Raw genomic sequence first — 11,484 nt, 5'->3', positions numbered from 1 at the left:
GTGGGGACCGCGCCTCCAGCCTGTCCGGGTACCGGCTGGTCTTTATGCTGGGCCAGTTCCTGCACGGAGCGGGCGCCACGCCCCTGTACACGCTGGGGGTCACCTACCTGGATGAGAACGTCAAGTCCAGCTACTCGCCCGTCTACATTGGTGAGTGAGGCCGGCGGGGCGTCAGGGAGACGGCAGTGTGACAGGCGTCTGCTGAGCCTGGCCCTCTGCGCACTTGGCCGGTGGCCGCACACGGCCTCGGTGCTGAGGCGAGGGGAGGACTCCCAGCGGCACCTGCGGTTGGCTCTGAGAGAAATGTGTAAAAGCCCCTTCAAAGATTGACCCCAGCCAAACCTCAGACACAGTGGAGGCTCTGATTTAAAGGGGTGCACCCTGTGGAGGGCAGACAGGCAGTGCAGGTGGGGGTGGGCTGCTCGCCGGTGGGCCCTGGTGTCTGAATGTCACGTCCAGTGAGCCAGCGGGGAGCAGGCGTGGCAGCCACCTGAGGACCCTGCTTTCCTCACAGCCATCTTCTACACGGCGGCCATCCTCTGAGTGACGGGCTCTCTTCTGCGGCACAGGAACTGCAGGAGGACTTGTCCCAGGGAGGCCATGAGGTGGAGCACCGCGTGGGCCAGGACCTGCTGGTCTGCGTGGCTTTGAGGACAGGCCTGGGGCGGGAACGGTGAGGAGGACGGCCCCGAGCTGCAGGAGACCAGGCCTCGGTGCCTTTGCAGAACAGAGTGGCTTCGCCTGCCACGTGAGATTCTTTTCCGTGGGCTTTTCCACACCAAGCGCTTCCCAGACACCAGCTGGGTGTCCCAAATCCAACTGCATTCTGACCCTGACTCCCCAGTGTCGGCGCAGACCCCGTAGGGTCAGGGCTCAGTTCCATGAGATGACCCCCAGGAAAGGCACCAGGTTCCCTTCCATTCGCCCTGGGGTCAACATGGAGGTTCCCAGGACCCCTCGGCTCAGTGATGTGCCCCAGCGGCTCGCAGACTGTGGGGAGCCCCGTGACTCCCTGGAGGGAACTACTGAGGAACAGATGGGTGTGCGGTGTGGAGAGGGGCGGAGCTCCGGACCCTCTCTGGTGCCAGCTTCACAGGTTCACCCGCTTCTGTCAGGGCTTCTATGGCCTCCCTTCGTAGGGGTGGTTGGTTAACTCAGTGCCCGCTGGTGCTCAGCTACCCCCCGGAGTTGGCATGGACCAAAGGTTGCCACTTGCTGACCTCGTGGGAAATTACAAAGAACTAAGGAGCTCTGTGCCAAGACGGGGGAAGCCCAAATCTGCACTGCCTGTTAGGTCACAGTGTGTTTCTTTTATTCCTTGCATTCTTTGCTTTGATACTAGGTTTTTTTTGTAAATTTGAGCCAGAAAGAGAGAGAGCGACAGAGAGAGATGAGAGGGCGGGGGAAGGAAGGAAGGGTCTTGTGGCCACTCGGCTCCAGGGGCGGCCATCTCGGTGGTTTCCCGGCCTTCTGAGCTGCATGGGGCACTGCTGGCTACCCTGACTCTCTCTGCAGATGGCGCGCCTCTGCCCTCGTACAAACGCCACCTCTGGCCTCAGGTTGACTAAATTGGGTGTCAAATGTGCACATTCTGTGCAAGAGGTAGGTGGGGCCGTGTCCCTCACTCTCCACCCTCCCACTGGCCTGCGTGGACCAGCAAGTCAAGGGACACCCAGCTCACGTGCCCTGGACGCTGACCCCGCTGCCTTTTCCCACAGGACCGAGCTGACCACCGAGAGCCCGCTGTGGGTTGGTGCCTGGTGGGTGGGCTTCCTGGGCACCGGGGCCGCTGCCTTCTTCATTGCGGTTCCCATCCTCGGCTACCCGCGGCAGCTGCCAGGTGGGTGCTCCCCCCCCCGCCCCCGTGTGCCAGCCCCTCTCAGTGTGTGAGCTGCTGAGAGCACAGGAGAGTCCAGACATGTGTGTGCCGGTCCTCCATCCTGCAGGGCGGGGCCACGGCAGAGCTTGTTTCAGGGGCCCCAGGTTGGCTGCCGGCTCTGTCCCACTCTGTGCCAGGGTGGGTCCGCACCCCTCCGTCCACAGCCGTCCACGCCCCGCAGGCCCTGAGTCTCCGGCATCTGTGTCCCTCCAGGCTCCCAGCGCTACGTGGCCATGAGAGCCTCTGAGACACACCAGCTGAAGGACAGGGACCCCCTGGCGGCGCGCAGCCCCGGCTTCGGGAAAACCATCAGAGACCTGCCTCTGTAAGGAGCTTGGGGGGTCACCTGCCATGCGCCTCTCGCCCATGCCCGTGTGTCCTGGAGACCCTCTGGGGGGCTCACACACACGGAATCTTGGCCCCAAACTAGGAGTGTTGGAGTGGCCCTCCGGGGCCACATGGTGAGCGCACAGCCCCTAAGCCCTCTTCATGACCCCTGGTCTCCAGGGGGCGCCACTGACCTCAGGCCATGCCCCAAGAGTCGCCCCTAACCGGTCACAGGCCCTCGCTCTGTTGCACCCTCCCACCACTTCACTAGGTGTCGCCTGCACGCAGCTCATGGGCTCCAGGCTAGCGCCGCCCTTCCGGCCTCGGCGGCCCTCGCTGCCCTGCACCTGCCCCTCCGCCCAGCCGTGTGCAGGTCTTGTCCGTGTCTCCCCTCTCTTGTGGGACACGGTCTTGCTTTGCCATCCTCACTCACAAATAGAGCCCTGCCTGGGCTGCTGGGGTCTCAACAGGACGCAGAGCCTGGGGGCTCCTGGCTGCCCAGGGCTCCTCTGCCCAGGATCGGGCCTTCCGCAGGGGTCTCTCCCTCTCGCCAGCGCTCCCCACCCTGCAGTGTCCTGGGCCCGTTAACGACAGTCTAAGGGCCACGGCGGCTTGGGCTGTTGGCAGTGGGAGTGAGCCTGGTGCCTGTCTTCAGGGCGGAGGCTAAAGGGGCTCAGGGCCGACACGAAGGGCTGCACCTGCCTAGGGCTTGTCCTCCCCTCCCCACGTCCTGTCAGATCCCCCGAAAGAGCCGCCCACTCAGGAGGGTGCCCCCCAGAGGCGAGCTGGCCCAGGTCCGCACCGTCCAGGGGTGGGCGCGTTGTCTCCTGGCACGCTCCCAGCTGGCGCCATGTGGGCACTGGCCTGTCCCCAGTGGCCCGGGATGTGGCTGACGTCAGGAAGTTCATGCCCAGGCTCAGTTCCCAGACCAGCTGCTGGTAGGAAAGCCGGTACGCATGCCTGTTAAATCATGACTAGTTCTCTGAGCAAATTCCAGCCAAGAATTTCAGTCGCACGTCCTGCAGGCAAACAAACGAGGAGTATGCTGGCCACTCCAGAGAGCCGCCTTCCTGCCCAGCCAGGGCCCCAGCATGTGGGCTGCTCTGGGCAAGGCAGGGAGGGACTGGCCACGCCTGGATGTCCCTCCTAAAGCACACAGACGGGACCTGAGACCTGTGCCTGGCGGAGAAGATGCTAGGGTGTCCGGCTGCCCTGAGCCGCCAGAGCCCCGCCGGCCACACCCACTCCGGTGACATTTTATCCGCGGCCTTCCCAGTACCCTGTGAGGAAGCCAGCTTTGCAGGCACTGGGTTCCCCCTTGGAGCGAGGCCTGCTGAGGGCTGCCCTGAGTTCAGCTGAGCAAGTCGCTCATGTCTGGAAAGGCAGTGGGGGCGTCCTTCACTAGGCGGCCCCTCCCGCCTGCTCCGTGGGCTGGGCGCCGCGGGAATTGTGGCCCCTGCAGGCCTGCTGCTCAGATCCTGCGTCCTCCGAGAAGAGCGTTTCAGGGTCACGATGGTCCAAGTTGCTTTGACAGATGCTGGCCTGAGGGTGGCCAAGGCTGCCCTCGGGCAGGAGACACACAGGCAGGCATAGCTCCCTTTCGGGAGCAGCCCTGACCCCCTCGACAGCACCCAGAGCCACTTGTCAGCCACGCGTTAGTCACGTGTCACAGACCTGCTTTGCTGTCAGTGTATGAGAGTGAGGCTGCCCCACCCCAGCCTGTGTCCCTCACCACTTCTGGGGACAGTGACATAAACCACTGGCCGACCCCTCTGTGCTGGCCCCAGACGCTGCCGCGTGGCTGAGGGAACAGGGTGCGGGGAACAGGTGCAGAGAAAAGCCGTGTGAGCTGCAGCTCTGCTGCTCGCGAGGCCCAGCCCCTCTATTTCCAGACCCCCCAGGGTTTTATGTCTGTTTCCATCCCAAGTTCTGCCTCCCTCACTACTGCCGTTGATTTTTTTTTTTAATCCTCACCCAAGGACATGCTTAGAGAGAGGAAGAGAGAGACAAAGAGAGAAACATCAATCGGTTGCCTTCGGTACACTTGTCAGTTGGGGATCGAACCCACAACCGGGTATGTGCCCTGACCAGGAATCGAACCGGCAGCTCTTTGGTGCAGGGGGCAGTGCCCAACCAGCTGAGCCCCCGGCCAGGCTCTCACGACACCTTAGCAGTCTGAGTGTGCAGGTGTGACCAGTGCTGCACCGCTAGTGGCCTGCAGGACCCCCTCGTGCAGGGCCTGGCGCTCGGAGCCGCTGCAGACCGAGGCCTGGCACCGAGCCCTGACACTGTGACACGGGACAGACACCTCCCAGCGAAGCTTCTGGGCATGACGCCAGCACCTCCAGGCTCACGGCCCACATCCAACACTCCTGAAACCCTTGACCCCACAGCCGGACCCACGGCCAAGTGGCCCCCAGGCCGTGCGGGGCTCCGAGTTCTCTCCGTCCTCAGAAATGGGTCCAGGCGGGCCCACCAGGGAATCAGCGGCACGGCTCGATGGCACCAACACCCTTCCTCGGGCCCCTGTCTTCACCGCCAAGTATACACCAGGCTGAGCCGCGGAGCCGTCCCAGCCCACTGGCTCCGGGGGGCCTCTGTCGACGGGCCTTCCTGCCCCCTCCCCACAGCTGCTGGTGGCGGAGCCCCACCCTCAGTGCCCCGTCCCTTTCCCAGGGGCCCGTCCAGTCCACGACTTGGCAACCATTGCCTCCAGAGGTGATTAAACAGTGACCTGGGTCACTCAAGGTCCCTCCTCACACCAAAGCCTGAACTCTGGCCAAGGCGGTGATAAGAATCTTTCGTAATCAGTGACAGCAGCTTTACAAGCCACAACCTCAGAATCCTGGTGCAAGTTCACTCCCTGCCACAGCCCAGCCAAACACATCCTCTTGGCTTCTCTGGAATGATGTGGGGTGCCCCCAGCTCATTGGCGACCCGCTCTGTTCCTCACAGAACTGGGCTGGGCCTCAGTGAGCTCGGGTGGGAAGGACCATGGCCTCAGGAGCTGGGCTTCCTCACCCTGGCTCTGGCCCACTCTGACCCTCTGTCTCCTCTCTTGTCTCCATCCCCCATGCCCTGTCCAGTTCCATCTGGCTCCTCCTGAAGAACCCCGTGTTCATCCTGCTCTGCCTGGCTGGGGCCACCGAGGCCACCCTCATCGCTGGCATGTCCACATTCGGCCCCAAGTTCCTCGAGTCCCAATTCAGCCTCAGCACCTCGGAAGCCGCCACCTTGTTTGGTGAGAAAAGTCCCGAACCTCGGGGTGCGCAGCCTCTTCAGCAGCTCTCACATGAGCGAAGGGTCTTCGGGGTACCTTCTGGGAACGCCCCGACAGCCCTGCTCCCGTGTGGCCCGCCCAGGCAGGGAGAGCCCGAGCCCGAGCATCTGGGCTGTCGGCGAGGCTGGCACCGTCCTCCCCGAGGGCTTCGGGCGCACTGACCATGCGTGCGCGGCGTGCTGGCCGGTCTCTGAGGGCCCCGTGGAGGTGGGGGCCCTCTCTAGCTGGGAGGCCCAGGGTGGGCTCCAGCTTGCCGGCACCTCCCACTCACCACCCAGGACCTTGGCGTGCATCAGCCCCCTGAGCTAGTCACCCAGTGTCTGGGGCCTCAGAGGGCCCTCCCGGCCGCAGGAGCTCTGGCCAGAAGAGTGTGGCTCCTCCTCAGAAGCCTCTCCCCCTGCTACCCATGGGGCAGCCTCCACCTGGCTGAGAAGACACTTGGGGGGTGGGGGGGGTGGAAGGTCATAGGGCACAAGGTCAGCCACGAGTGCAAGATGGGGAGCAGCTGAGCAGCACCCAGATCACTCCCACCGTGCACCTCTCAGGTTTCCATTCCCAACATGTGGGGGGGCCATCAGATTAGGGGACCTCACCCCCTTCCTCTGACTAACACCACCTCTCAGCCGGCTCCACATATCCAGACCCCCACCCACAACCACCTCCCTTCCCCACAGGACCCCTCTCCCTGCACTGACGCCCCTGGAACAGCCATGTCCTCTGGAACCCCCTCTCCCGCCCCCAGAGCTGGTTTTGGTCAGTGCTGGGGAGATGGGCCCCCTGAGCCCCGAGGGCTTTCAGGTTGCCCACTGCACCTTGAAGCTCCCACTCCCATCACCTAATCTCAACTTCACATTGAATGCCAGGGCCACAGGCTTCCAATGGCCCCCGCGTGTGGACTGGGCAGAGGCCGTGGGTGGGCAAGCGCCATGGACCTCTGCTCCTCCCCAGTGGCAGGGAGCAGCAGAGAGCGCTGGTCAGGCCCCGGCCACTGCGAGCCCCGCGCTGCCATCCGGACGGGGAGGGCTCTGCACCTCGTTCCCCACCTGTGACGTAGGGATAGTAAGAGCGGCAGGCTCCCAGGGCCCCGAGCCCTGGCTGAGCCCTGCCCCTCTCACAGGGTACCTGGTGGTGCCGGCGGGTGGGGGCGGCACCTTCCTGGGCGGCTTCTTTGTGAACAAGTTGAAGCTCCGTGGCTCGAGCATCATCAAGTTCTGCCTGACCTGCTCCCTGACCAGCCTGCTGGCCATCCTGGTCTTCTTCGCGCACTGCCCCAACGTGCCCATGGCGGGCGTGACGGCCCACCACAATGGCAGGTAGGGGCCCCGCGCTCCAGGTGGGGTTCACGGGCGAGGCCACCTGGCACTGGCTGCCGGGCTGCCTGGAGGTGGCGCCACCTGGCCCTGGCGGCCAGAAGGTGAGCGCAGCCCCTGCCCACAGCCCGTCCGTCTGCGCCCTGGAGCTGGGAGGGCCCCGGCCCTTCCTCCTGTAATCGCGCTGTTGTTGCGCTCCCCAGGTGTACCGAGACTGTAGGTGTGTCCTTCAGAATTTTTCCTCTGGTTTTGGCCATGCTACTGCAGGGAAATGCACTTCAACTTGTCAGAGCAAGCCCCTCCTTCTGGTTTTCATATTCGTTGTAATTACCTTTACATTCCTCAGCAGCATTCCCGCGCTGACGGCAACCCTACGGTAAGCAGGCTGGGCTTCTCTCGCTGCTCCGCCTTCCCTCCGGCGCCTCCAGGAGCTCCGCAGCGCCGGCCCGGGTCACTCGGCCTCGCGGGGGCAAGGAAGAGCTGTGCCTCTGTGAGGTGCTTTCCACCTGGGGAGGCGGCCTTGCGGCCTGGAGCTCGGCCAGGACTTGGCTGTGGGCTTGGGGGTGTGACTTGGCGGCGGCCACACTGCCCTGGGCCTTGACATTGCTTTTCTGGTTCAGGTGCGTCGGCGACCAGCAGAGGTCCTTCGCGCTGGGAATCCAGTGGATCGTGGTTAGGACTCTAGGTACTTACTGTGCAGTGGGGGGGGGGGGGGGGGGCACACACAGCTGGACATGATGCTCACTGCACAGGGCACCTGGCCAGGGGCTCCTCACCCAGGCCTGTGCCCACCGGGGAGAATGCCATTCCCTAGCGCTCCGCTAGAGGCACCCAGGTCACCTTTTGCCCAGAGGGTGCCTTCTCACTAACACAAAAGCTCCCTGGGGGTCGGGGGTCACAGGGAAGCCCTGGCCTGCAGCTGAGTCCCCAGAGAAGGAACACTGAGGCCCCCTTGGCACCCCCCTGAGAACACCAGTGGCCGAGGTCCCCTTTCTGAGACCCTGGGCATGTTGGGGTTCTGAGTGGGCCTCTCTCCACAGGGGGCATCCCAGGGCCCATTGCCTTCGGCTGGGTGATTGACAAGGCGTGCCTGCTGTGGCAGGACCAGTGTGGCCAGCAGGGCTCCTGCTTCCTGTACCAGAACGCAACCATGAGCCGGTACATGCTCATCGCAGGGCTGGTGTACAAGGTGAGCAGGTGGGCTGCTGGGCGGGCGGAGGGAGGAAGCCCGGAATCTTCTAGCAGCAGGGGTTCTGGGCACTTCCCTGGGGGCTCCCAGCAGTGAAGCCCATTCCGCAGAGCGTGTCCTTCCCCACCTAGAGCTGGCAGTGGGACCCTGACGCTGTGGCGACTGGGAGAGCCAGCCCGGGTCACGGGCCCGAGCTCGCAGCCCGGGGTCGGAGGGCTCCCTGCTTGCAGGGCCTTTGCCATGGCAGCCTGGGTGTGCCCTGTGGCTCTGGCAGCTCAGGCTTTGGAGGAATAGAACCTGGCAACCTGGGTACGTGCAGGCCGGGTCGGTGTGATGGGTCCCTGAGCCACACGGCTTTAATGTCCCGTCCTAGTTCTCAGCCTGACCCTCTGCTTCCAGCCACGGACAGAAGCTTCCTGCCCCAGCGCTGGGCATGTGCGCCCGGGTGAAGCCCAGGCCCCGTGCTTTGGGTCCCCCCACCCCCGCCCCGTCGGAGGGGAAGGCTCAGGACACGAAATAAGAGGAGGCCTAGGGCCTGAGGGGCCTCAAACACAGACAGTCTTGGCCAGCCCTGGTTTATCTGCCTTCAGATTCGTGTCAACATGGCCGTGTGACCAGGGATCTGTGGAGCTCTGGAGGATAGCCCCGGGTTGGTTTAGGGAGATGCCTTTCCCAGGGAGCAGGCTGGTCTGCCAGCAAGCTTTGGCTTGTAGATCTGTCACCCCATCTCTGCCCCCCCCCAATATATTTGTGACAAACCCCTGTCTCCTTTCTCTTAAAAGGACAACGCACTGGACTGGGGGCCACCCACCCAGTATGCTCTCATCCCAAGGTGCTTCATTCCATCTCACAAGGGCACTATTTCCAAGTAAAGGCCCCGTTCACACGCTCTGGGGATCATGACTCAGATATATCTTTGGGGGACACTGTTCAGCCCCCTATCTAGTTAGTGCCTCTGCTTTCAGTCAAATGCATTTTCCTTCCTTCGCTGACAGCGTTGGTCTCCATGCTGGGGACTGGCTGTGCAGGAAGGGGGTCTTCTCGCCAGAGTGGGGGGTCTGAGAACCCCAAGAGGCGCAGGGACACGTGGGGCCTGGGTGGGCAGCTCTGGTCCAGCAACCCTTTCTCTGCAGGTGCTGGGCTTCCTCTTCTTCGCCGCTGCGTACGTCCTGCACAGGTGCCTGCCGGGGTCTCCCCAGGACCTGGACGCTTCTCTGCCCAGCCAGTCCTCGGCCTCGGACAGCCCCTCAGACCTCCAGAGCCACGTCTGACGCCTGCCCGCCCACCGGACCTGGGCCGGCACTCAGTGCTCCCCAAAACCACCGGCTAGCTTCTCCACAGCGGCTGGCCCCTCACAATGGCTCCCAGTCTGAGGACTCTTAGAAAACCTCCCATTAGATTCGGGGGGGCTCGAGGCAGGAGGGCTGCTGCTCATGTCTGAGCCTGGGAGGCGGCAAGGAGAAGGACTGTAAGGCATGGGAAATGCTGGGGACGCGGGGGGGAGGGGGGCAGCCCCCCTGCGGCCCCGCCTGGTGAAGCGCCGTCTCTGCTCCAGGCCCTGCCCTCACACACTCGCGGCTCCCCGGGAACACAGTGGACAGCACTGGGTTGACGGGCATCGCTGCTGGCGCTGTGCCCGCTTTGGTTCTGGGTCCTCAGGGAGGGGCCACCGCTGGTGGGAAGCACCTAGCTCTGCCCCGCTGAGTGCTGGCGGCTGCACAGCCCTGACTTCCTGTGTTTGTCCTGGGAGGGGCGGCCCATGTCCCGGGTGTGCTCCCCAAGGAGCCAGGTCTATATTCACCTGCTGTCACCTCCTGTCCCTGCTGCAGGGCCCCGGCGGGATGGGCGCATATATTTATGGACCATTTGCATAAACGCCTATTTCTAGGATCAGTTTCCTACCTGCTGGCTGCTGGGTGAGCGCTCGCTCAGCAGAACCTGTGATCGCCGCCTGAGGGCGTCGTACTTTCATGGGATTGTGTTTCCTGGTGTCCTCAGTCCATCATGTCTGTAAATATATTTTACTATTTAAAACCTATGTCCTGATCGGTGTGCTTTATTTCCATGAATTTGCAAAGTTCAGTGGTTTTGCACATCCTTCGTGCGGGCTTTTGGGAGGGAGTCTGCGGAGGGCTGCCAGGCGAGCCTGTTTTCCTAAGATCCTCCCCGGGGGTGCCCCCACCCGCTGTGACCAGTATCTTCTCCCTCCGGAGCCCCACACCCACCTGGGTCCTCAACTCCAGGTCCCACTTTCATTCACTGCCACTGGCGCAGGAAGAGTATGTGTGTGTGCATACATGTATGTGCACGTGTGTGCATGGGTGTGAATGTGTGTGTACTCACCTGTGGTTCATAAACATCTGATTCTGATGGTGCGCTGACCAGGCCGGGCAATGACCTGCTGACGCCCACTGTGTCATTGTGGGTGCTGGGAGCTCGCTGTCAACACCACTGCATTTGGAAGAATGGAAGCAAGGGGTGGCTTTCTGCTCTCCTAGGAAGCTCCTCACCCCCCCACCCCCACCCAGGCAGGGGTCTCCTCTGTCAGGGGCTTGGCAGGTGAAAGACCATAACATTGGGGTCACCAGAGCTCCATCGGGCCTCTCCCCACAATCTCACCCACGCCCATCGCTGGGCTGCTAGGTCCTGGAGACTCCCTCAGAGCCCACCCCAGCCTGCAGGACCGCCTCCCGCCTCAGCCTCTGCCTCCCCATCCTGCTCACTGTGACCCCTCTGCTCCTTGGCCAGTTGGGGTCCTTGTTCCCCTCAGTTTCACCCCCAAACTCCTCTCATATATATTCTCCCCTCCTGCCCAGATGGGTCACTGTGCAGTCTGCTATCTCCTGTCTTGTCCCCCGTCTTGTCCCCGCCCCGTAAGGATGCTCCCATGGTGCCCACAGTGAGAAGCCAGCCCCTGGGCCCTTTCAGCCAATACCTGCAGGCCGGGCCCATGAACCCTCCGCCTGGACCGTGTCTGCTCCTCTCCGCAGCCTCGGGACCAAGGTAATCAGTCTTCAGAGGTGTCCTCCCCAGGCCCCAGGTCCCACTTGGCCCTGAGCATGGCCCAGCTCTCCTGGTGTCCTCTGGCCTGTGGCTGCTGGGGGCACCCGGGGCTTCATCTGCTGGAGGGTCAGACATGGCAATCCGAGTTCCCGGCAGAGGTACGTGGCACTGCCGACTGGAGGTGCCTCGAGGCATCAGCTCTGCCCGACCCCAGTCGCTGCAACACCAAAGGCAGGGCTGGCCCCTGAGTGTGTTTGGTATCCAGGGCTGTGTCCTGAGCAAACCCCCTTGCCCGGTGTGGCTCAGTGGTTGAGCATCAACCTAGGAACCAGGAGGTCACAGTTCAATTGCCGGTCAGGGCACATGCCCAGATGCGGGCTCAGTCCCCAGTGTGGGGTGTGCAGGAGGCAGTCAATCAATGATTCTCTTTCATCATTGATGTTTCTCTCTCTCTCCCTCTCCCTTCCTCTCTGAAATCAATAAAAATATATTTTTT

The 11,484-nt window shown here is 63.0% G+C and overlaps 1 protein-coding gene across 1 annotated transcript in view; it reads left to right on the top strand.

The window, feature by feature from the left end:
• The window catches only part of SLCO4A1 (solute carrier organic anion transporter family member 4A1), a 15,306-nt gene extending 5,283 nt beyond the window's left edge, over nucleotides 1-10,023 (top strand). Inside the window, 11 exon segments of the mRNA XM_015567673.1 lie at nucleotides 4-150; nucleotides 515-560; nucleotides 1,677-1,840; nucleotides 2,093-2,204; nucleotides 5,293-5,447; nucleotides 6,604-6,848; nucleotides 6,850-6,900; nucleotides 7,000-7,172; nucleotides 7,417-7,481; nucleotides 7,837-7,985; nucleotides 9,119-10,023. Coding sequence (XP_015423159.1) covers nucleotides 4-150; nucleotides 515-560; nucleotides 1,677-1,840; nucleotides 2,093-2,204; nucleotides 5,293-5,447; nucleotides 6,604-6,848; nucleotides 6,850-6,900; nucleotides 7,000-7,172; nucleotides 7,417-7,481; nucleotides 7,837-7,985; nucleotides 9,119-9,256 — 1,445 coding nt within the window. The 3' untranslated portion in view covers nucleotides 9,257-10,023.
• Nucleotides 10,024-11,484: the final 1,461 nt, after the last annotated feature.

Source organism: Myotis davidii, unplaced genomic scaffold (genome assembly GCF_000327345.1).
Source record: "Myotis davidii unplaced genomic scaffold, ASM32734v1 scaffold244, whole genome shotgun sequence".
NCBI lineage: Eukaryota > Metazoa > Chordata > Mammalia > Chiroptera > Vespertilionidae > Myotis > Myotis davidii.
This window is presented reverse-complemented; position numbering and strand designations above follow the sequence as displayed.